At 44.4% G+C, this 26,444-nt stretch overlaps 1 protein-coding gene across 1 annotated transcript in view; it reads left to right on the top strand.

The window, feature by feature from the left end:
• The window catches only part of MEN1 (menin 1), a 415,915-nt gene that overhangs the window by 229,475 nt on the left and 159,996 nt on the right, over positions 1 to 26,444 (top strand). The window contains exons 7-8 of the mRNA XM_044060492.1: positions 17,468 to 17,604; positions 25,865 to 26,006. Of these exons, the coding sequence (XP_043916427.1) occupies positions 17,468 to 17,604; positions 25,865 to 26,006 (279 nt within the window). The remainder of the gene's footprint in view (positions 1 to 17,467; positions 17,605 to 25,864; positions 26,007 to 26,444) is intronic.

The raw sequence follows: 26,444 nt of genomic DNA, 5'->3' as shown, positions 1-26,444 counted from the left end.
TTAACACTACAGCAGCTTCTACCCATGCTGGGCAAGAAGGCTTGGCTAGTTACTTTGGACCTCAAGGAGGCATACCTGCATGTCCCAATCAGACAAATGCAGAAGATACCTCAGATTCATAGCAGGCTCAATGCATTACCAAATCTGAAGTAGTTGACTTCATTTGTCAGCAACCTTTGGGATTCGGATCCGACCTCTGATCCGAGCCGGCGATCTTTCACAGCTTAGATCCGAGCTCCTAGCTCCTCCCCTTCACCCATAATCCCCTGCCATCCCTGACTGACCTCAGATCTGGTTTGCCGTGCTTCTGTCAGCAGCTAGATTTTTGAGCTCCTGGTTCGTAGGGTCTTCCAAGTGTTTTGTGAGAGTTTTTAAAACTTTTTTTATTATCCTCAAGTGTATGAGTGTGTTTTGTGGTCAGTTTCCCTTTTTAACGAATACCTTTTAGTTAAACTTACCCTCCCTCCCCTTCGCTGGTGCGTAGCTTCTGTGTGTTGTGCGTTTGGGGCCTAACGAGTGTGTTTTTTTCAGATGTTTGAGGCCCAAAAACCCATCTTTTCTAAGTGCACCGAGTGTGGCCATAAGCTGTCCCCAGCGGATGGCCACATTCGGTGTGTTTGGTGCCTTGGGGTTGAATACCTTTCCTCTGGGTGTTCCATCTGTGCGGCGTTCAACCCCAGGGCACTGAAGGACCGAAGGTCGAAGCTGATCCTAGCAGGACTTTTGCCCCCGGATTCGGCCTCCAGTGCTTCTGTGGCCTCTTCCCTGGCTTTGGCGGCGGCCACTCCTGCCTCTCTCCCTCCGGTCGGGACTCAAACTCCCGCTGCAGCTCCAGAGGAGAGGGAGACCAGCTTCGGGGCCCCCCCCCGGCTAAGTGGTCTTCCCCCTCCAGGGCTTCCCAGTCTCCTCCTTCTCGGATCCGGTCTCCGTGCTTCTCACCGGGCCCCGAGGAGGAGACCCGATCTCCATCGAGGTCATCGAGGCGGCATTCCTGGCCAGCCTCGGTGGCCTCATCGAGATCGACTCGTAGCCTTTCTGATGCAGATTTGGACCGGATGATGCAAAGGCTTCCCCAGGCCCAACTGCAGATGGGAGTGCTCCTGCCCCCCCCCCCCCACCGGGGGGGAGCTCGACACCTTTCTTTGCCCCAATAGCTCCTTCTCTGACCCGCTTCCCGGGTTCGAGAAGCCTTGGAGCCGGAGGTGGGTCGGCGCTGACAGTATCGGGTACTTCGGCGCCGACTCTTCCCTCGAGCCTGTCGGGTCCGTTTTTGTCGGATCCAGGCTCTCGGAGCCGTGGGCTGAGCGTCGGATCCGACGGAATCAGTGTGTCTTCAGCTCCGTCTAGGTCTGAGCACACTGGTCTGTCGGATCCAATGGCTTCGGCGCCGACCCCAATCCGTCCATCTGATCCGAGCGAGGGTTTGCTCTCTGGTCCCAGAGAGAGCGGCTCTCCCTCGGCTTTCGATGTGGTGGAGAGGGCACTGTCGAGTGCTTCCAGGCCCCCGGTCCTTGCTTCGGCTCCGCCCCACACTCCCTCTCTGTTGGGTCCGGCTTCCATCACCCGGCCCCAGGGACAGCCTGCTTCGATGTCCCAGGTCGTTCCCTTGGAACATGACGTGGCTGGTGAGATGTCCTCGAACAGCCCCCCCGAGGACATCCCTCAAGTGAAAGTGCAAGAGGAGGCACGTGGACTCCTCCCAGAGTCCTTGACTGATGACACGGATTTAGATGAAGGGGAAGTCTCCCCTAGGTCACCCCCCGAGGATGTCTTCTTCGGAGACATCATGGAAATGCTCGGGATAAAGAGGGGGGTGGTCTGCCCCCAAGGCTTCCTCGGATGACTCCATGTTCCTGGAGGCATTCGAAGCAGGCCCATCTACCTCTTGGGTGCCCCCTCCGCCCGACCCCTTAGTGGACTTTATTACCACTAGGGCATGGAAGGAGCCGGACACTGTGGAGCCAGTCCCCAAATGCCCAGATAAAATCCTTAGTTCGCCCTCCGAGAGGTCCCATTGGAGCAAGGGTCCCCCCCGTAGATGCCATGTTGGTGGCGGCGGCCACCAAGAGGGAATTAGCTCAGGAGAGTCCCTCGGTCCATCCACAGAGCATGGAGTCCCATTTGATGGACCGTTTAGGGAAGCGGGCTTTTAGTTCAGGGACCTTCTCGATGATGTCTCTGAGCTACATGGCACATGTTAGACTACAGCGGGACCTTATCAAAGAGTACGCTGCGTCGCCCCCGGAGTCCATGTCAGTGGAGGACAAGCGGGTGTACTCCACTCAGATGGCCACTCTCGGGTCCATATCTAACACCTCTATGCATCTTTTGTCCCACGCCACAGAGGGAGCCGCTAGAGCCAGCGGAACAGGCCACGTCATGCGGCGTCAGGCCTGGCTCCAGCATTGCGATTTTGCGGAACCCTTCAAGGCGTCATTTGCGAATGCCCCTTTCGATGGTTCTGCCCTGTTTGGCAAGACCGTTTGCGAGACTTTGGTCCAGAGCGTAAAGGACGGGAAGAAGTCTGCCGTTGGAGTCCGCTTCTCTACTCCCCAGAGATCCTTCTCCAAGAACCAAAAGGGACAGAAGAAGAAGTGGTTCCGGAAGTCGCAACAATCCCAGTCCGCTCCGGATCCCCAGTCCTTCCGGGGCAGAGGAGGACAGGGGTGGATGCCGCCCTAGAGGCAGAGGGGGCCCGAGGAATGGTGGGTCCAGAGAAACTTTCTCTGACCGGCCCACCCAGCGACCCTTAGGGGTTGCCCAACTGCTCCTCTCTGGAGGCAGTCGGGGGACGTTTTTCGAGGCACCTGGCAGCTTGGGAGTCTATCACGACAGACCGCTGGGTGCTTCGCATCATATCCAGAGGATACCAAATTCCCTTTTCTCACACCCCTCACCAACCCAAACGCCTCCCCGACGTCCCACCCAATCAAAGGGAGGCTGCAGCTGCGGAAATTCAGCAGCTGTTAGGAAAAAGAGCCATCCAACACATCCCCCCAGACCAGTTCGGATCGGGTTACTACTCCAGGTTCTTTTTGGTGCCAAAAAAGATGGGGGACCTAAGGCCAATCCTCTATCTCTCCCTCCTGAACCTGTCAGTAACCAAAGAAAAGTACCGGATGGTCACCCTTCAATCCATTCTCCCTCTGTTGCGGGAGAGCGACTGGATGTGCTCGATGGACCTCAAGGATGTGTATTACCACATTTTGATGGACAAGCGATCCAGGAGGTTTCTCCGCTTCCGGCTAGGAGCCAGTCATTATCAATTTAGGGTCCTTCTCTTCGGTCTCACCTCAGCCCCCAGGGTGTTCACCAAGGTATTATCAGTGATAGCGGCCCACCTGAGGCTTCAGTGAATCCAGGTGTTTCCATACCTAGACGACTGGCTCCTGACCGCCCCAACAAGCCATCTACTCTGCTCAGCCAGGAATTACTTTCTCCACCTTGCTCCCCGGTTGGGGATCACAGTCAACATGGACAAATCCTTTCTCAACATGACTCAGGTGATGGACTATATCGGGGCCAGATTAGACACCAACAACTTACTAGCCTTCTTAACCACCGAACGACTTCACACCCAGAGGTTACATGTGCGGGCAATTTTACTATAGTCTGCTCCTCCAGCGGGATTGGTCCTGAGGGCGCTGGGCTCCATGGCGGCCGCAATTACCCTGCTCCACATGGCTCGCCTGAACATGAGGGTTTTGCAGTGGACTCTCCAAGTCCAATGGTCTTTCCGTCGATACCCTCTGTCACCCCATTCCCCTCAGCAAGGCTTGCAAAAGGGCTCTCGCATGGTGGTTACAATCACTGGACCTCCAAGCGGGACTCCCTTTCTCCATGGCCCCTCCATTAGCCACAGTGACCACGGCTGCCTCCCGCCTCGGGTGGGGGGGGGGGCATTATGCAGGCAGGATGGTCCAAGGCAACTGGAACGATACAGAGACCTCATTGCATATAAATGTTCTAGAGATGAGGGCAGTGCTGTTGTCGTTGCAAGCACTTCAGAGCCTTCTTCCTACAGGAACAGTTGCAGTTCAGTCAGACAACATGACGGTGGTCTGGTACATCAACAAACAGGGGGGAACCAGGTCCTACCCACTCTGTCGAGAAGCTGTGAGAGTGTGGGAATGGGTGATCTCCACCAATCGCTTTCTTATTGCAACGCACATTCCGGGAAGGTCTAACATCCTGACGGATAAACTCAGTCGCACCAAACTGTCTCCTTACGAGTGGTCTCTCAATCCCCAGGTAGCGAAGCGGATATTTGCCGTATGGGGACAACCCTGTTGCGATCTCTTCGCCTCTCCTTCAAACACGAAATGCAACAGCTACTTCGCTCTAATTCTCCCCGCCGGGGAATTCCCGAGAGACACTCTGGTGCATGCTTGGCCTCCTGGTCTACTCTATGCTTTCCCTCCTCTACCTCTGATGCTGAAGCTTCTACAGAAAGCCAGTTGGTTGGGGAGCAAAATGATCCTCATTGCCTTCTGGCCTCATCAAGCTTGGTTCCCTTACCTCTGGTCTCATTTGTTGAATCTGCTTTGGATTCTAGATCCCCTTCCGGATCCGATTTCCCACCCCCTAGGCCTCCCAGTCCCGAACCTGGACAGTCTCAAGCTTACGGCTTGGTTGCTCCAGTTCCACTCGTAGCTAGGACTCTTGGTATATCCTCCCCAGTTAAAGCTATCCTAGTAGCAGCACACATGCCCTCTACTAGGAAAGTCTATATGAGTAAATGGAAACGTTTCGCTATTTGGGCGGAGCGTCAGAACCTAGACCGTTTCACAGCTCCGTTGCCCGCCGTCTTGGATTTCCTTTCAGGGCTTTTTCATCAGGGGGCTAGCTGTTCCACAGTCAAAGTTCAACTAGCAGCTATCTCTCATTACCACGTGGGACATGAACTGGTTCCACTGATCACCTCGAAGTTATGTAAGACCTTTCTGAAGGGCACCTTCCTACTCAGACCTCCAATAAAGGAAGTAGTGCCTCCCTGGGATTTGACTTTAGTACTTCAGGCCTTGACAGCTCCCCCCTTTGAACCTGCAGATTCAGCTGATCTCAAACATTTGTCATGGAAAACAGCCTTTCTCGTCGCTATTACTTCAGCTAGGAGGGTCTCTGAACTTCAAGCCCTATGTGTAAAACCTCCTTACTTGACCTTCCACAAGGATAGGGTTTACCTCAGGACCAATCCTCATTCCTTCCTATGATTGCTTCTGAGGCAAATATTAACCAATCCATTAATCTGCCAGTTTTCTTTCCTGAATACCAGAACAAAGGAGAATACAAACTGCATTCCTTAGACTTGCATAGACAGCTGCGTTTTTACATTCATAGAATGGCTGGTCATAGACAATCAGTCTAGTTGTTTGTCTTCTTCGCCAAATTTAATTTAGGTAAATCTGTGTCGAAGGTCACCTTGTCGAGGTGGATTTCACAATGCATTCTTTTGGCTTATGAAAGTTCTGGCAGGCCTGCACCTCAGGGAGTCCATGCCCACTCTACTCTGTCCATGTCTACTTCTGCTGCCTTTCGGGCTAGAGTACCCCTGGATGATATTTGCTCAACAGCCACTTGGGCTTCACCTCATACCTTCATCAACCATTATAAATTGGATATTATCTCTAGAGGGAGAGCATCCTTTGGCTCTGCAGTGCTCCGGAACGTCCTTCCATGAAGGCCGCCCAAGGTACAAGTAGCTGGGGACTCTGTCCCAAAGGTTGCTGACAAATGAAGTCAGTCAACTACTTGAAGTTATGTACTCACCATAACATTCCATCTGAGTAGGTAGACTTCATTTGTCTGCAACCATCCCACCCTCCTTCCCCCTAACCTTCGGATGGTTTTTGGCCAGAAGTTTTTACTCTGCCCTCTTAAGGAAGGTAGTTAGTTTCCTTTTTCAGCCTTATTGGTTGTGGGCAAACTTGATCTGAGGTCAGTCAGGGGTGAAGGGGAGGAGCTAGGAGCTCGGATCTAAGCTGTGAAAGATTGCCGGCTCGGATCCGAGGTTGGATCCGAATCCCAAAGGTTGCAGACAAATGAAGTCTACCTACTCAGATGGAACGTTATGGTGAGTACATAACTTCTTATTCTCTGCACTGCCCTTTGGCTTATCTACTGCGCCCAGGGTCTTCACAAAATGCCTGGCACCAGTAATTGCATTTTGCAGACGAAAAGGAATTCAAATATATCCCTACTTGGACGACTGCCTTATTCAAGCAGAGAGCAAGGAAGTTCTACTAAAGCATCTGGCATTTGTAAAAAGATTACTAATTTGCCTAGGGTACACAGTAAACGAAAAGAAATCAAAACTAGTGCTCTCTCAAGAGATAAATTCCTGGGTGCAAGCTTAAATACAACTGCTCAGATGGCTTATCTCACGCCCGACAAACAAAGGCAACTGACTCAATACTTTCAACTGATGGCAACAAGGACCCAGCTCCCTGCAAGAAAAATTCTGCAGCCCTGGGCTTCATGGCATCCTGCATTCTCTACTAATTCCATGTGCAAGACTACATATGAGGAAACTACAATGGTATCTAAAAAGTGTTTGGACTCAGCATTGTCACAGCCTGGAGACAATCATAACTTTAATTCCTTGCCTACCACAGGAGTTTCGATTGTCGCAGGCCTGTCACCACAACAAGGGTACAGCCTTTCACCTTACCCACAGCCAGACAGACAATAACAACGGATGCATCGGATTATGCCTGGGGGACACATATGGCAGGGAAATGTATTCGGGGCACGTGGCCCAAGGAACAAATGCATCTTCACATCAATCAGAAAGAGATGCTAGCAGTACAGAATGCCCTGACAGCTTTCAAGTATCTACTACATCCAGGACAACTACTAATAAAGACGGACAATACCACAATTATGTGGTACATAAACAAGCAAGGGGGCACACATTCCTACCCCCTATGCAGGCAAGCCATGACGTTGTGGAACACAGCACTAACCTATCAGGTACATCTGCAGGCACAATTCCTGCCAGGAACAAAAAATACACTGGCAGACTAAGCAGAAACCTCATGGACCCTCACGAATGGAAACTGAATCCACGGGTGTTCAGCATGATAACAAGGAAATGGGGATGCCCAGACATAGATCTTTTTGCCTCCCCTCACAATTGCCAACTACAGAAATTCTGCACAAGAACTTATCACTCTCAAGATGGAAAGTGGATGCTCTATCATTCAGCTGGAAAGCTCTGACAGTCTATGCCTTCCCTCCAATGCCGCCTCTTATAAAGTGCTCCTAAAAGCCAGACAAGAAAGGCCAAAAATGATCCTGATTACCCCAGACTGGCCACGCCAGCACTGGTGCCCGATCCTAAAGTGCTTGTCTCAGGGCCCAGCTTGGCCTTTACCTCAAATTCCTCATCTTCTGACTCAACAAAACAATCGGATTCTGCACAGTCAACTCTGAACCTTAAATCTGGCAGCATGGCAGATAATGTAGCCACTCAGACTGCACCTCTCTCTAAAACTGTTATGGATGTCATTTTAGAAGCCAGGAGGCCCAGCACTAGGAAATCTTGTGCAGAAAAATGGAAGAGATTCTCTACTTGGAACCAGGCACAAGGGCTCGACCCACTTGTTCCAAATATACCTCCGATTTTACAATACTTAACTGAGATGCTGGACAAAGGCCTCTTTCTCATCAATTAAAATCCATGCCTCTGCCATTTCAGCTCATTACAATACGGAACCTCCCATTTTTTCACATCCTCTACTAAGACAGTACCTCAGAGGGGCAAAAAACATAAAACCCCCAAGGAGAGCACCAGTACCAACTTGGGATCTTAATTATGTTTTAATAAAACTCACACTGCCTCCTTTTGAACCAGCCAGCACAGCTGATATAAAATTCTTATCATGGAAAACTGCTCTGCTCCTAGCAATAACTTCAGCAAGAAGAGTATCAGAGTTACAGGCATTAATGGCTGTGGAACCTTTCATCATTTTTCACCAGGACAGGGTTTCTCTCAGGACAAACCCAACATTCATGCCAAAAGTAGTTTCCAATGTGGCCCTGAACCAAACCATTCATTTACCAACTTTCTACCCAAATCCCCAGAATAAAGGAGAGAGACTTCTGCACGCTTTGGATATACACATACAGCTACGATTCTACCTGGACAAAACAAAAGCTTTCAGAAAAACTGAACTGTTTGTAGCCTATGCTTCAGGATCACAAGGAAAACCTATCGCAAAGCAGACCATTTCAAAATGGATAGGGACACTGCATCTGCTTCTGTTGTGCACAACATGGCAAATCAGTGCCCAAGGTCATTAGGCCACATTCTACCAGAGCAACAGCCACTTCAGCAGCCTTTCTCAGAGGAGTACCAACCAAGGACATTTTAGAAGCTGGAACCTGGAGCTCAGTGCACACTTTCACCAAGCGCTACCATTTACCTCTCTACTCTAAATCCAGAGCAGGCTTTGCCACTGCAGTCCTGCAGGGCCTGGTAGCCTCTCCAAATCCTATTTAGACTCAGCCGCCCAACCTCAGCTTTGGGATTGTACCCAAGTGTAATGACTGCAATAGTGAAACACTATGAACATAGTACAGTTGTGTACCTACCATAAATGTAGATGTTAGAGTGTATTCACTGTTGCAGTCCAGGTTACCCACCCACCGCCCCCCTTTCTTTGCTGGGACTTCTCTGTACTTCTCAACTCTATACAACCTGTGTGGTGTATATGCTTGTAGATGAAGGAAATGTTTATATTAGTTCATGCATGCTTTTTGGCATAATTTTATTTTTCCAGCCTTCCTATCTGGGGGCATCTGACATCTGGGGCAAGAAAAACTGAAGAAAATGGCATTGGTTGCATCTTTTATATCCCTGGCGCACTGACGTCAGGGAAGAGGCAACAGCAACTGACGCCAGACCAAGACTTTGGAACTCGGGCCGACTGTGGGTAGCCTGCCGGCGGATAACCCAAGTGTAATGACTGCAACAGTGAATACACTCGAACATCTACATTTATGGTAGATACACAACTGTACTTTTGCTTCTAGGGCTGTTGCCACTGGTACTGTTTTGAGAAGGTTTGCCTGGCTGCTACATAAGAAGCTTCCTAGAAATTGGGTGGTTTTACTCTGCTCCTTAGAATCTTAATTTTGTGTTAGATGAGCTAATGCTTGCTCCATTTGAACTAGCTAGTCTGGCTGACTTGAGGTTCTTAATGTGGAAAATGGTTTTACTGATTGCTCTGCCCACTGCAAGAAGAGTTGCAAGCTCTTATAGTGTGTCAAGCTGGTCTCATTTTCTACAGAAAGTGTTTCTTTGAGATTATTCCTAAAGTGGTATCTGAGTTTACTTTAAGCCAAAGTATTCATCTCCTTGTTTTCTTTCCTGGAACCCAAGAATGAGGGGAAACAAATACTTCATACTGTGAATGTCCACAGAAAATTCTGGTACTATCCAAGTTTTTCAGAACATCCGATCAGTTCATTTTTATGAAGGTAAGAATAAGGGACACCCTGTTTTAAAACGGAATAAAAAATGATTGCCTTAGGCTATTACCTTTTTTATTCCTACCACAACAAAACTATTCCAGGCAAGGATAAGGGATACTCTACCATGGCCTTGGCTTCGACAGCTTTTGGAAAGCGCTGGACTCTCAAAGTATTCTCGAAACAAAAACTTGGTCTTCTCAGTATGCTTTTACAAAGGGGTACAAACTAGATTCCTTTTCCAGGTCTAAGACATTCTTTGCTAGGACCATTCTATAGGGGCTCTTGGACCCTTCCACCTCCCAGTAGTTCTAAGCCATTGTAATCTCCCCGTGTAGCATAGGCTACTGCAGCAGTGGTCAGTATGTTGAACATAGCACAGCTGTGTAAGTAACCGGCAGATGCTCATATAATCACTGCTGCAGTAGCTACTCCCTCCCTCCATCCCCCTTTTTTGTGTGGTGTGTGTGTGTGTGTGTGTGTGTGTGTGTGTGTGTGTGTGTGTGTGTGTGTGTGTGGGTTTTATGCCAGGGTGCAGACTTGTGTTTTTGGCTTTGTCCTCTCAGGCTTTAGCCTCCCTCTCTCAATTTGCATTGAAAGCTCTGAAGTCTTTGGTGCCCAAACCAGAGCTGACTAGTAGTTTGGGAGCATGGAAGATGCCTTGAAGCTTTGTAAGCTATCTGGCTGGTGTATTCTATGCAGGATATAATCCATATAGCTAAGGCTATTGTAGCAGTGATCACCAGGATATCTACTGCTGTGATAAGTTTACTTGCAGAAGTATAAATTTTGCTGGTAGGGTTATGCCAGACCCATTTTTTGTTGTCTGTTACAGAACAGGTGGTACTGGCAAGGTAAACTGTTTACTAAACAGTAATGTTATTTAAGCTGGATCTGACCTGTGTAGCAGGACCCATGCTTTCAGTATATCCCATGTAATCACTTATGTTCTGGGCACTGAAGTGGAAAAGTTTTAAAAGTTAAGCCTTTCCATAGGGAGCTGAAGTATTTGCCATATTGGAGTTTTGAGATGTGTTGCCTATAGCAGACATTGAATGATGGTTTTGTTCGTCTTGTATATTGCTGCTTTTGCTTCAGATTGAGAGTTAGGCATGTTAATGCTTCCTTTGTAGTACTACAGTTAAAGCCTGAGGGGAAGGAATTAATCCTGAGTAACAGTTGTTGGTTTGCTTAATAAAGTAGACTATAGAGTTTTTTTGCTGCCTGCTGTATTTAGTTTTAGGATAGCCAGGTACAGAACAATTGTAAACTTTTTGAGGTCTCTTGGATCGATTTATAGAATGAGTATAGTCTTGTTCAAATTATGAGCTAATGTCTAGACAGTTATTTTTTTATAAATCTGACCAATCAGTGTTTAAATGTGATGGTAGCTTGAAATGCAGGTTTTATATACTAATTATCAGTTATAAGGGTGATTGTGATGAGTAAAATATTCATTTGAAATAGTGAACCCTGTAATCCAGAAAAGATTTTTCTTGTAATGTCCAGTAGATTTCTTCATCTTTATTGAAAATAGCAAGATGGGTTAGTGTACTTGGAGTTTCAAGCTGTTTGAAGAACGCAGATGTTAGTAGAGGAATTGTGAACTGGTCACGTCAATTTTTTTAAGAAAGGCAGGATTATTAAAGGACTGTGTACTCTGCAACAGAATGGGTAGATTGGACGTAGAGTTTCTTACTGCCACTGATGTCCGTCTTACATGGGGGGGGGGGGGTAGTTTCATTTTCAAATTTTGTAAGAAAGACATGTTTAAAATACTGTCCACTCAGCTGTCACCAGAGTGAATAGATAGGCGGTATGGTATGTTAGATGTTCATCGTGTTTCACTGTTGCAGTCATGACTGTAGGGTTCTCCCCTGCCGGCAGGCAGTCTTCGGCCGGCCAGAATCCCAAAGTCTGGGTCTGGCGTCGGCTGTTCAGCCATGCTCCCTGACGTCAGAGTGCCAGGAGTACAAAGCTGACAGCCGACGCCATGTTCTCCAGTCTTTCGTGCCGTGCGGTGATAGCAGTTCGCAAGTGCCGGTCGGCTGACTCCTGACATTTTTTTCTGAACAAACTTCAGTCTGAAGACTTTCTCCTACTCAAAGCTAAGTACCCCATTGGGGAAACTTTTCTCTTGCTCCAGTCCGATGTCAGAAAAAGTTAATAATTGTATTTCATGTGGGAAGCAAATACCTCATAAGGATTTTCATTCTTACTGTATTCCTTGCTTAGGCCTTGACCACAACGTAGCTAGTTGTCGGTTTTGTGCTAGATTCAATCAATGTACAATTAAACGAAGGTACGATTTTGCATTTCATTACTTCGGTAGGCGTTTTAATTACGAAATGTCGTCCGATACGGTTCCGGCTACCGGAGTTCACAAACGACGCAAGGACAAAGACAGGCCTCTGAGGTCCAAATCAGACGATATCGTTCAAGCAGAGCCAGCTTCAGGTTCGGTCGTCATCAGTGAGGCGCTTTTGCAGCCCCTGTCGTCGGCCATTTCGGAACCAATGGCCGAAACGTACTCCCACGAGGAGCCAACTAGGTCTTTGAATATTTCTGTTGCAGGACGTTCGGACAATGCTCCTTCGGATGGGTCCTGAGCCGCTGTGCAGGTACCGGCTTCCGAAGGGGTTTTCAGGCCTACTCAGCTTCTAATAAAGGCAAAGCCAAAGACAAAGGCAAAGACTTCTTCCAAATCGAAGACTGCAACATAGGCCTCTTCTGATCCAGCTCCCAAGTCACAGAAACAGTTACTTAAGATGGCGGAGGACTTACTTACTATGATTAGGGGTTCATATCCCCCTCCAGATAAAAGGCCAAGGCAGGAAGTTTATTATGACTCCTCTGATCAGGCTTCTGTTTCTTCAGTTTCTTCTTCTGACCAAGAATATTCTTTCCCTCCTTATGAGGATTCTGATGCTGAGGAATCCATTCCTTCAGCTTCTCCCCCTGAGGACTTCTCTTTTGGGGAAACTTTGCATGAAATGAGGGAACATTTCCACTGGGAAGGACAGGAGTATTCGGAATCTAAGAAAAGACTAAGGGATTTTCTTCTTCTTCCCCAACATAGACCCCTGGCTATTCCTCCTATTTTGGATATTGTGAATGATGCTTTTTCAGAGGCTAACTTAACCCACGACTCTTTTCCTCCTGCTCCTGTTAAGCCTGACAGATATTACAGGGTTCCTGATTCCCACCAGTTTTTATACAAGAACCCTACTGCTGACCCTGAAACCATTTCTCAGGGTCCTAAGGGAGTTAAGGCCGCTTCTGCTAAAAACCCCATTCCCACTGAGAAGGATTCCAGATCTTTAGAAAGATGGGGCAAAAAAGTGTACACTTCTGCTGCTTTATCTATTAGGGCTTTAAACTGTCAGTTTCATATGCAGAAATACCAGCAATTTCTCCTGTCTGTTTTAAAACAAAAGCTAACTTCCATTTCCGCCTGTGCAGATGATAAGGAATTACATGACTTAATGCATGTCACTGAACAAGTTGGGAAGCATGGTTTACACTGTGGATTTGATGCCTTGGAGGCTTCTTGTAGGGCTGCTGCCTCTGGCACAGTAATTAGAAGGCATGCATGGTTAAAGGAACAAAATTTGCCAGATCAAGTAAAAGCTAAATTATTGGATGCTCCTGTTCAGCATAATGTTTTGTTTGGATCTAAAGCTGAAGAGGTGATTAAAAAGATGGAGGACAAGGCAAAATCCATGCAAACAGTTAAAGATTTCTTACAAGTACAGCCACCCAGATTTAGTAGGAATTGGCTTACTAAAAATTGGTCCTTTCTCAATTCAGACAGGCCTCAGAGGGGTAGATACAGACGCTCCCGAGGAAGGCCTCAAACACAAGCCTCTTATAGACCAAGACAGTGGACTGCTTCCACCCCTAGGGGAGGAGAGGACAGGTCGCAAGCTCATAGGAAACAGACTCAATGACTCCCTCTGTTGGGCTGCAGGAACTTCTTGCCTGGAAGCCCCTCTCGGAGGAAAGCCTTCTCTCTTTCACCAAAATTGGACTCGTATAACCCAAGACAAATGGGTTCTGGATGTGGTTTCAAGAGGTTACAAATTCCATTTTCATACCCTACCAAGGCCAAGCGGATGGCCAGATCTTCCAAAACATCAATGGACAGAGGCCTTAAACCAGGTGGAAGCTCTCTTGGCTATCAAAGCCATAGAACTAGTTCCACTTTCAGAGATGGGACAAGGTTTTTACTCAAGGCTCTTTCTAGTCCCCAGGAAGCAAAATTCATGGAGACCCATTCTGGATCTGTCAGTCTTGAACACTTTTCTAGAGATACCAAAATTCAAGATGCTTACTCTACAGCAGCTACTTCCAATGCTGACCAAAAATGCATGGATGGTAACTTTAGATTTAAAAGAGGCATATTTACACATTCCCATCAGGCAGGACCACAGAAAATACCTCCGGTTCAAGGCCAGATCGAGGCACTTTCAATTCTCTGCGCTGCCCTTTGGATTATCTACTGCGCCCAGGGTCTTCACCAAATGCCTGGCTCCAGTACTAGCTTATTGCAGACTCAAGGGAATTCAAACTTACCCTTATCTGGACGACTGTCTTATTCAGGCAGACAGCAAGGATGTCTTACTCCAGCATCTACAGTTTGTTCAGAATCTTCTCAAGTTCCTGGCATTCACTGTAAACATAAAGTCAAATTTGACACCCTCACAACAGATAATTTTTCTGGGCGCTTCTCTAAACACAACAACCCAGATGGCATTTCTGACATACGAAAAACAGTTACAGCTGGCTTCAACTTTCAAAACCTTGGCAACTTTAACTCTGCTATCTGCAAGGAGATTCCTGCAGGCTTTGGGTTACATGGCCTCCTGCATCCTTCTCGTACCATATGCAAGACTACATATGAGGAAAATACAGTGGTACCTAAAAAGTGTATGTTCTCAGCATTGCCACAGTTTAGACATACTGATCTCCGTCCTGCCTTGTCTTCAAAAGGAATTCCTTTGGTGGTCCAAGGCATGTACTCTAAACAAAGGAAAACCCTTCTGTCTGCCTCCTGCCACTCAGATACTAACCACGGATGCCTCAGATTATGCATGGGGAGCCCATTTTCAGGGCAACTGTCTGCAGGGCCTTTGGACAAAGGATCAAAAGCATCTGCATATCGATTTAAAGGAAATGTTAGCCATTCAGAAAGCTCTGTTGGCCTTCAGGAATCTTCTACAACCAGGACAACTACTGATACGGACAGACAACACCACAATTATGTGGTACATAAACAAGCAAGGGGGATCTCATTCCTACTCCTTTTGCAGACTAGCCATGGATCTGTGGAACACAGCTCTAGCTTGCAATCTGGACCTTCAAGCTCAGTTTCTACCAGGAAAGCAAAACTTCCTGGCAGACAGTCTGAGCAGAAACCTTTCGGATCCACACGAGTGGATGCTGGACACCGAAATATTCAAGATGATAACAGCAGTCTGGGGATGTCCTCACATAGACCTCTTTGCATCCCACCTCCAATCATCAACTACAGATTTTTGCACCAGGACTTTCCACGATCAAGCTTGGAAAGTGGATGCTCTGTCATTCAGTTGGAGAAACCTCTCGGTATATTCCTTTCTGCCTCTTCCTCTTCTTCCACGGGTATTATTAAAGATCAAACAGGACAAGCCCAAGATGATAATCTTGCTGGCCTCAAATTGGCCTCGACAGTTTTGGTACCCAACTCTGAAAAACCTTTGTCTGGAGCCCCCTTGGGTTTTACCACAGACTCCGAACCTTCTGTCCCAACACCAGGGGCAGGTTCTACACTCCCATGTCAGAACTCTCAGCCTGGCGGCCTGGTTAATCCAGGGTCTTTGATTCATTCTCTCCTACCCAGGCAGGTTATGGATGTCATTTTAGAAGCCAGACGTCCTAGCACTAGAAAATCTTATGCAGGAAAATGGAAAAGATTTTGTTCCTGGATGCAGGCTCAGGATTCTGATCCTCTTCTTCCTAACATTCCTTTGATTTTACTTTACCTGACAGACCTCTTACATAAGGGTCTCTCTTTCTCTTCCATTAAGATACATGCCTCTGCTATTTCTGCTCATTATAATACAGACCCTCCAATCATTTCCCACCAGCTCATGAGACAGTTTCTCAGAGGAGCTAAGAACTTAAGGCTGCCTAGATCTCCTCCCATTCTTGCTTGGGATCTCAACTATGTTTTGGAAAAGCTCACCTTACCTCCTTTTGAGCCTGCTGCCACTTCTGACATCAAGTTTTTATCTTGGAAAACAGCCATCCTGTTGGCTCTGACCTCTGCCAGGAGAATTTCAGAGTTGCAAGCTCTTATGGCTGTGGAACCTTATATTATTTTTCATCAAGACAGGGTGTCTTTAAGGACTAATCCTACTTTCATGCCTAAGGTGGTTTCCAAAGTGGCTTTAAATCAAACTATTCACTTACCAACTTTTTCCCCACTCCTCAAAATAAAGGGGAAAGGATCTTACATTCCTTGGATGTACACAGATAACTACGTTTTTACCTGGACAGAATCAAGGACATCAGGAAATCAGAGCAATTGTTTGTTTCTTATGCTTCAAGTTCCCAAGGTAAAGCCATTTCAAAACATACCATTTCTAAATGGATTGCTCATGGAATCAGATTTTGCTATTCTCACCATGGAAAGCAAATCCCAGGGAGTATAAGGACTCATTCCACCAGAGCTGCTGCCACTTCCGCTGCCCTCCTCAGGGGAGTTCCTACCAAAGACATTTTGGAAGCTGTAACTTGGAGTTCAGTGCATACTTTTTCAAAGCACTACAATCTACCTCTAGGGCAGGCTTTGCTTATGCAGTCTTGCAGGGCCTTTTGGCCGCCCCTTCTTCTTTATGACCACCTCCCTTTCATTCTGCTTTGGGATTCTACCCTACAGTCATGACTGCAACAGTGAAACACGATGAGCATAGTACAGTTGTGTACACTTACCATAAATGTAGATGTTCGAGTGTCTTCACTGTTGCAGTCTGGGTTTCCCTCCCTCCTGTCCCCTCTTATTTTTACTTTTGTGTGGTTCCTTTTTTCACCATTCTTCTGAGGTGTATTTGCAAAGGGTATGGGACCTTATTCATTTTGGGACTCCTGACATCTGGGGCAAGAGAAACTGGAGAATATGGCATCGGCTGTCAGCTTTGTACTCCTGGCGCTCTGACGTCAGGGAGCATGACTGAACAGCCGACGCCGGACCCAGACTTTGGGATTCTGGCCGACCGAGGACTGCCTGCCAGCAGGGGAGAACCCTACAGTCATGACTGCAACAGTGAAGACACTCTAACATCTACATTTATGCTAAGTGTACACAACTGTACTTCTGTTGCCACCTAGAATTGTTTGACTTAACAAAGAATGTGCAATCTGCTTTTTTTTACTAGACTGGCTGGATAGACTTCATTGACTTTGAATTCATGGGAGTGATATGTTATTGTGGGGAGAGAGAGAGAGCTTCTATAAGCAGAACATGGTGCCATCATGTTCTGGGATTACTTTGCACTGTGATACCACCAGAGTAACAATTTCACTTCTTGATTATGTACACAAGAGGGAGAGAGAATGCTAGAGTGCAGGGTGTGTGTAAAATGTTGGCATGAAGTATGAAGGCAGTATAAAATGCATTATTCCACTATAGGAAGCGTTAATGTTTTGAAATAAATTTATCTTTTTTTCTATCCATGCAGGTTACTTTTTAGTGTTAAATATGAAAGTTATATTACAAAAATCTTGTAGTATCATTGAGCATTGATGGGCAGGTGTATATGTGAGCCCTTTGTACTTTTTACATGAGAAATGTCTGTCTTGTGCCTCTTATGATAACTGGAAAAAAAGCAAGTCATTTTAACTGGTATGAATATGGGTTTTAGTAACTGCCTTAAACAGCAGTGTGTTAGGTTAGTGTTTTACTTTGTGTGTTTATATATTTTGATTCATTGGACTTGTTTTTTTTTTTCAGGCAATCAACTCTGCTAAGGTGCACTACAACAATGAGCACATCTATCCCTACCTGTATCTAGCTGGTTACCACTGTCGGAATAAAAACATTAAGGAGGCATTGGCAGCCTGGGCAGATACTGCTATGGTCGTACAGGAGTGAGTTTGACTTGCTGTGGTTTTAAGAGGAATTTTCTGTGTCCAAACTGAAAACTTATTTATTATGGCTTCCCTGTTTGTGAGAATACTGGATATGAGTAACTTCTTTAAGCTTGCAGTTCTTTTTACCTATCAGTATTCTTGCTGTATTTGATAGGTGAATTTTCTGCAAAATGAGTAACAGTGAGTGTTTTGGTGGTGCCTCACACTGGCCCTGCTCATACAAGTCTTACTTATTTACTAACTTAATATCTACTTATTTTCGGTTAGTGGCAGAACAAGCGTTATCATGACGAAGATTCTTTTGGAGTAATCCTATACCATTTCTTGATTCCTTTTTTCTGATTAACTGTAACTTCCTCAAGTCATATATTCTAATTGCCTGAATATATATTTCCTATAATGGTTTAACTTTCATTAGCTGCACTGCAAAACCACAATTGTGAGCCATTTTTTAATCCTCTTGAGAATGCTGCTTTTCCCTGTGATTGACGATAAAAGGGTTGTGGGACTGAAAGCCCCCCATGGTGGAATGCAGGCGGTGCTGGGAAAAAGCTTTCTCAAATGACTATGCTTACATTTTTGTTGGGTGCCCTGTTTGGCCTGTCCAGTTTGTTCTCGTTTTGGAACCACATGTGTACTGAATGCTTTAGTGTCTTGATATGTTGTTGACTTTGTACTGTGAGGAGTATCTGTCAGGCAACATTGTGCTGTGATGTGCCACATTTACTTGAGTTTCATTGCAGCATTGTCTAACATGGTTCAGCTGTTCAAGTATTGTAGGTATATTTGGTTTCCATTGCAGACATCCACTTTTTTAATTATTGGTTTGCTTTAAGTTAGTCTACTTAAGTTTAGTTTTCAGCATCTCATCACTGAATGCCTGTATCGGTAGCTGTGAAGTGTTTGTAACGCAGTGCCTTACTGTTAATTGAAAGAGGATTCACATACTCCTGTGTGTGAAAGCACGGTCATGACAAAGGTGAAGCTGTTCCTTTACAAAGCAGACATATTCACTTTTTAATAACCAGTGTGTCTCTGTACCCAGTTTCCTTGTGCATGTACACTCCATAGTATGAGTGCACTTACTATTTGGTTTTGTTTCATAAATACAAAACCTGTTATTGCAGAGTCCTGCATCTCCAAAAAGTAAAGTGCAAGTTCATAAGGCAACCGAGAATGTCAAAACTCGCTGTAAAACTTTGTGTTTATGCAGAGCAGGACTTCTGCCCATCTCCTGTTACTTAATTCCATGATTGTGTACCTCAGAGTATAGGAATACTTTGAAGTACCACAGCCTTGTAATCTGCGTGCTGTGCCCGTTTGCATTCTCACCCTTCCAAGGATTGAGTTAATGGCCCTCAAACTATCAACAGATGCTCTTTTGCATTTTTATAATGCCATTGTATTGGTCAGTCACCATATTTCTGACTCTTGCATTTGTCTTTGCTGACCTCTGCATGTTTAATCATGCCATTGCTCTTCATTGGGAATTTGTATATATTATCAAGTAGTGATTAATTTCATTCACACACTTCATGGACCAAGGTAATCCCACTAGGCTAGTTGTCTTTCTTCAGAGGAAACCTGTGGTATTGTTTATACTAACTAGGAGAGATCTGGCCAGGGTACTGGGGAACTTCTACTCTTTTTTAGTAAGTGCCCTGGGATCTTTTACATTCGCCTGAACTACCACCAGGTCTGTTTAATGTCTTATCCAAAGGAACTGTACACTCAGGAATGCAACACCACCCATATGCTGCACTGCAGTGTCAGTACTGGAAAATTAAGCGAACTACCTGGTGTGGGAGTAATACCCACAGCCTTCTGCGCCAAAGATGAGTGTGCTACTGTGAAATACTGTGACTTCTCTGAATTTTACTAACTTCCACAAAGATTGTGTGAATTTGGATGTTACTTAAGTAAGGCAAAGCAGTTGACTTGGTTTTACCCAAGGCCATTAAGTAATCTTTGTAATTTACTTTTACCAAAATTGGTCTGTATAACCCTTTCATTTATTTTCTTTAATCTTTCCTTCCTTTCTTTCCCAAGCAAATAGCTATACCATAAACATATTTTAGTATTTATTTATTTCAGTTTGATAGCCGGGGAAGTCCACTGGGCCATGAAGAGCCCTTTTTCAGTGGAGGCCCAGGGAGAAACGCTCCGAAAATAATTACAGCGAAACAATATGAACAAGGCTACAAAATCAGTTACAGAGAAACTATATGAATACAATCAAATTTTAGAGAATAACACAGCATACAATGCAGTAAATTTGCAAAGGGCTACACATTGTATGATACAATAAGAAAGTGAATTAACACATTTTTCTTTTTTTTTTTTAAGGAAGGACATCAATTTGAGATGGGTCTAGGTGCAGTAGCTGACTGTCCCGATTAGAGTATAATGGGGAGGTTGATGAAATTAGTTGTTGCAGAGGGTGGTGGGGTAGATGGTTGGAGGAGAATTTATGTTGGGGAGTGGGGTGGGCAGATCCAGTTAGTTGTAAGATAGGAGAGCAGAAGAGATTTGAATTTGCTGTGGTCGGGGGTATTGCGAAGGGTGGGACGGAGCGAGTTCCATAGTGTAGAGTTGGAGCAAGAAAATAGCAGGTGGCCAGGGGGTCGTGGTTTGTAGATTTGTAGGAGGTTTTGGTTTTCAGATCTAAGTGAGTGATTAGGGATGGTGGGGCTTAGTGCGGAAGAGAAAGAAGGGCAGCTAGTGGGTTTGTGGATGAGTTTGTGGGTGTTTGTGAGTTTAAGCTGGGTCAAATAATTAGAAACTTCGAGCCACTGTAGAGTGAGGAGAGAGTGGCAGTGGTGAGAGAAGTTTTTTGAGTTGGTAGCAAATTTGTTTATTTTATTATAGCATGATTTGAGTTTAGATTGTATTCAGAGTTGGAGATAGTTTAATAGGGAGGCACCGTACATCAGAGATTGGAGAAGGTAGGAGGAAACAAGAGTTTTTCTAGTGGAGGGGAGAGAGATAGCGGTTGTGCCTGTATAGAAGCCCCAGTTTTTAGTGTTTTTTTTAATGGTGGATTGAACATGGGTGTCAAATTTTAGATGATCGTCAATGATGACCCCAAGGAGTTTGGTACTGGATACAGATTCGATTGGGATGTTATCACTGCTAAGTATTGAGAAAGAGTTTTTGCCTATTGAGGAGTTTCTAGAGTGAGAGAAGACCATAAGTTTAGTTTTATTAGCATTAAGGGCAAGGTGGTTATTTTTCATCCAGGTTTCCATGTTAAAAAAGGCTGACTGAGTTTTTAGAAGTAGGTTGGAGGCGGTATATGCAGAGCAGATGATTGTTGAGTCATCTGCATATTGAATTATTGATGAGTCAGGGATGGAGTGGTGGATATTGTTAAATATATTGAAGAGTAGAGGTCCTAGAACAGAACCTTGTTGGGACCCTGGTGTGTGTGTGTTGAAAGGGAGAGGTTGAAGATTTCCATTGAATGGCTTGTTGACGTTCAGAGAGGTAGCTTGCGAACCAGGCTAAGGTGAAGGAGGAGAGGAGAGATGTGAGTTGGGTTAACAGTTGAAGGTGGGAGACTGCGTCGAAAGCTTTGGATAGGTTGAGGAACAGGGAAGATGCAAGTTTACAAGAGTCACAACCTTTATGGTTTAGAGAAAGGATTGAACGGCAGTCATGGTACTATGGCCAGGGCGGAAGCCATGTTGAATGGAGGTAAGAAGGTTGTTTTGAGTAAAGTAAGACATGAGATGAGTATGGATACATTTCTCCAGGATTTTTGAAAAGGGGAAAGGATAGCTATAGGTCTGAAATTGGAAGTGTCAGTGTTTTTCCCTCCTTTGTGTAGTGGTATAATGTATGCTTGACACCAGAGGGATGGGGACGTATGCTTCTTGGATCTGTTGACTAAGATGGAAATGGGAAAGGACTATGCTGTCAGCAGATAGTTGTAGGAAGATTGCTCGGAGGTTGTCAGGAGTGTTCTGGTTAGGTTTTAGTTGTAGTAGTAGCCTTTTTTTATTACATGTGGGGATAGGTTCAAGGTTGAAAGGGGGGGGGTAAGTGGTTGGGGAGGTGGAGGAGGTATTCTTGGGGGGGGGAGTAAGTGGTTGGGGGATGAAAGAGTTGTTGGGGGGAGGGGAAAAGAGGACGGCAGTTTTTCTATGCAGTCAGTGAAGAAGTTGTTAAATTGAGTGGCAGTGTCTAGGTTAGTAAGGTTTGGGTTTGGGCAGGGGGCTCCCTTTACCTGGGTAGAGAAGGGAGGAGATTGTGGACCAGACCTTTTCAGGGTTGGCAGAGTGGGTGGTTTGAAGTTTGAGGTAGTATGTTATACGATCTCTGGTTGTAAGTTTTTTATGGAGTTAGGAAGTTGCTTGAATTTTTAGTAGGTGGTTGTGTACTTTAGTTTTCTGATAGTTTCCAGGTTTTGTCTCTTTGTAGCATGGTAAGTTTGTTTTCCTTGGACAGCCAGTAGGAGGCATTGGCTCTGATTCATTTGGATCTTGTAGGGGCATGGTTGTTGAGTGTGTTTATGAATGTATCAATGAAGTAGGTGGTGGCACTGTCTTAAGGGCAGGGTTCTTAGGGGGGGACCAAGTCAGTAAGTCGTAGACATTCGCAGAAAGTTTGAGGGTTGAAATGGGAAAGATTGTGTGTGTATTTAATGGTGCTGCTGCTGGAGAGAGCAGGGGTGGCTGTCAGCAAAGGCTGGAATGTGGTCATTTAGGGGGTCAGGAAGGATTCCTGAGTTTGAGATAAGTTTGGGATGGGATGTAAGGATCCAGTCAGTGATGGTGCTGGAGTATCCGTCTTTGTTTGGTCTGGTAGGGGAGTTTATAAGTTGGCTAAAGTTGTAGAGATTGATAGATTGAGATGGGGTTGGTGAAGTTATTGAGGTCCAATTTATGTTCGTGTCACCTAGTATGTAGCTTCTGTTTCTTACAATCCCAGATCCTGTAGCAGTTGTCTGGCTTTGCGTGTTTGCAGAAGTGTCTTAGGTGTACATACATTCTAGTGAAAATACAGATTTCCCAATGTGATTCACTTTGGGAAGTCTCATGCCTTTAACTTTCTCTTCTCTTGTTCTGATCTGGCAGCTTGCCTCCTTGAAAGAAAACAAGGATTAGAGCTTGCCTGGTTATATGTCTAACCCGCCCCCGCCCAACTGGAGGTGTATGACCATTTATATTCTGTGATAATGGTTATTCAGACTTGGTATTGTTCAAAATAAGTCTTGTTAGAGACCAGTTAATGCTTCTCAATCCATTCTTTTTTTCCTCCTGAAGCACAGATCATTTCTAATGTTTTCTTTTTTTCCCTTGTAATTATTTTTTGGTCATCCTCACTACTTTCATAAATATCCCATCTGTCTGTTTTGCCAAGCAGCACCTCCATTTTCTTTTTCCTTTCCATAAGTAGTTGCCCTCATGTTCCTAAATTATTTGACTTAAATTGTCCACAAAAATCCTTTAGGACATCAGTCACGAGAAAGCCAGAAGCATTTGACTTTCTACTGTATGACTTCCTGCATGCTTCTCTAGCTCAGCTCTAATCTCCTTGTCTTGGTTATTGTTACAAAAAATCAGAATGTTTTGAGTATGAACCATGTTATAACTGCCACCATTCCCTTAAATTTTGACCTTTATGAAGAAAGTTTCAGTGGCATGTAAGCTGGGTTTGGTTTGATAGACTCTGCCACTCTATTTATATTCTTGGATTGTCACTTAATTTGATCACTCTTTATTTAAACATCTCCTCCCCATCTTTAGATTAGTTATGTCAGAAGTACCAGGCACACTAGTATTTGGGAAGAAGGTGGATGAATGTTAGGGAGAGAAAAAGAGAAGTGGATGGAGGGAGAAGTAAAAAGGTAGAGTGTACAGAAGGCAGTAAGTAGCAATAAATGGATTTAATTGATATGTTTGTCAGAAGTGTATATCTTTCCTTGTCCCTTCTTTTATTAAACTGCAGTTTGAGCTATTCCTAAGTGCATTTAAACGTGGATCACAGAAGTTTTTCAGTCTACTGAAACCATTTCTGCCAGTTCTTTCACTCTAGAAAATGTTAACAGTAAGACCTTATAACTTCAGCATTTTTAATTTGTATCATTTCAGGTTGTGATGGTTTGTTCACAAGGTCTCTTGACCATGTCTGTCTCTATTAGAACTCTTCATCATCTCCACTGCTAGAAGCATGCTATTTGTCTACAGTTGTGCAGCTAAATAGTTCCATAAATTAAGAGCTGTTAGGATGAAGAAAAGTCCCTGAACAGACTCGAGACATTTTTGTAAACTGCTTTGAAATCTTTTTGTTCGTCTTTTCTCCCATTAGTGTGCACACTGCACTTGTCTTTTCAATAAAACTTAAAATCACGTTTACTGGCAAAACTTGATGAGCATCTTTCATTTTTGACCTCTGCTGAATGATCTGGCATTTCTAAGTCCTAAACTTTTCTCTGTCAGCCTTTCTTGTACTGCAGCATTCCTTTTCTGGAGAAGTTTCCTATTAAATGTGCAGAAGGATTTCTAAATGTTAGGCCTTTGTGTTGCATTATTGCTTATTTTACAAACCTTCAGTCATTTGATTAGCTTTTATTTCTTGCTTAAGGTGCCTTCAAGCTGATTCTCATCTGATTTACTAATCTGCCAGAATTCTTGTGTACTTCAGTCACATTTTTATGACAGTGCAAGTCCCCAGTAGATACCAATAGAAAATTACATTTTTCGTTTTGTTACATAATCACGACACTTGCCCCACTTGTCCACTTACAATTTAAAATCTTTTAGTTTCCTCTTTACATTTTTATAAAAAAAAAAATAGTACAAAAAATATTTTGTCATTTGCAAATTGGAGGAACTTGTTTCTAAAGAGTTGTTCCAAAATTAATATTTTTCTCTTAACAGATTCTGTTACAATCTTTTGACAATGGATTTGGGCTAAAAGAGGCTATGAAGGCAGGATTTCAGCTAAAAGAGGCTGTAAAGGCATGTTCACTTGGCATGTATTGAAGTAATATCTAATGTGACTGCCAGTTTGGATTTAAACCACCAAATCTCACATGTGCATAACATTCCCTTCTTTCCAGTATAACGCTAGAATTAAACTCTAGTAAATTGATTGTTGTGTCCAAAATGAGAAAATGTATACTGCAGTTCCTTGTTTCTAAGCGAGTTGTATTTTTGAATTTCATATTTTAGTTAACTTTGGTATAGATTTATAAGCAATCAGTGACTTGGAAATGTTTCTGTAGTTTTACACACTAGAACTTTGTTTTAGAGCTAATCCTGCTGTGGGCCTTCTAAAAATGTCTGCCACAGCAGTGTTAAGAATAATTTTGTAATGAATAGACAAGTTGGACATCTGAAATTTATAGTAGTAACAGAAGTGCTTAACACGTAGCCATGTGCTTTTGATGATTCATCTGCCCTCTTTATTTCCATATTGCACTGGATGACCAGTAATGTTATTTTAATTGGATCAGATCTGTGACATCATCACATGAAAACAGCCAAAATGTCCTGTCCTCTAAATTTTAATAATAAAATATTACATGCAACTAAGTAAAAAAAAAAAAAGTTAGACGCAAAGCAGAATAATGAAAAAATCGTTTTTTTTTATGGGGGCAAGTCTTCCTTCCCCAGTGTTCCTGCATCACTTCAGCAGTATACTACCACAAGTAACATGATCACAAACTCAGACCACTGTTCATATGACTGATCCCTGCATTTGTAAACAAATTGTGCGCACACACACACACTAGAAAGCACATAAACCTTTACAACTACAGATGAAACACCACCAGCACCACAGTGACATGCATGCATCCAAACAAGGCAAATAAATGCCAGTTCAGTGGCATCTGCAGTGAAAAGCTAACTTTGTTACTGGGCCTGATATTCACATGTTCAGCAAGTAAGATTTACTCCCATTTTAATGCACTGTGAGAGCTGACCATGAGGAGGGATGACTTTAAGAACATTATATTTCAGTATACATTATATGCAAGTTTCAATGGTTATTTGAAGAAAATTTTACAGAAAGTCCATTAACTTTCTACAAACATTCGCTCCATAGCATTTTCTTTTGCTGGAATAAAATAGTAATACCAACACCAACATGAGGCCATGTTCATCAGTCTGTGTCCCTTTATGCTTTTGTCAAAGTCTGAATTATGGAAAAAGTGTGTTTATGCTATGGTATTTTATTTTATTGAACTGTAACTGCAAAAAAGTAATCAAATGTGTGACTTTATCTGTTAATTTCTGTGCTGTTCTAGATACAACTATTGCCGTGAAGATGAAGAAATTTATAAAGAATTTTTTGACATTGCCAATGATGTCATACCTAATCTTTTGAAAGAGGTGGCAAACCTGGCTGAGTCAGTAGAGGAAAAGGGAGCTGGGCAGAAAAACACAGAGGTACTTTAGTGCTGTAATACCATAATATACAAGTTACTGCTTTGTGGAAGTAAAATATATGGTGGGGTTTCCACTTAATGCATAGCCTTAGTTTGTCTGCTCAGTATGTCATTCTGTAGTCCTGATTTTTCAACAGTTGACCTTGAATACCATGAATACAATAGCTTGCAGTGGAGACCAATGAGGGCTTCCACTAAGGTAAGTAATGTGTATGCAAGGTACAGTGAAGCACTGTCCAATGCAGAAGTGATTGGTTACATGTAGGATGAGGTAGTGCCCCATGCAGAGTAATAGTGTGCTTCCATGGTGCTGTGAGAAACTGCTCCATGCAATGGTAGTTGTGTACGTGTATGGTACCATGAGTTGTGTCCCATGCCCCTGTAGTGTACTGTATGATGCCATGAGGCTGTGCTCCATGCAGTGGTACTAGTGTATCTG

Source organism: Protopterus annectens, chromosome 2.part0 (assembly GCF_019279795.1).
Source record: "Protopterus annectens isolate FY-2018-M chromosome 2.part0, PAN1.0, whole genome shotgun sequence".
Classification (NCBI taxonomy): Eukaryota; Metazoa; Chordata; order Ceratodontiformes; family Protopteridae; genus Protopterus; species Protopterus annectens.
This window is presented reverse-complemented; position numbering and strand designations above follow the sequence as displayed.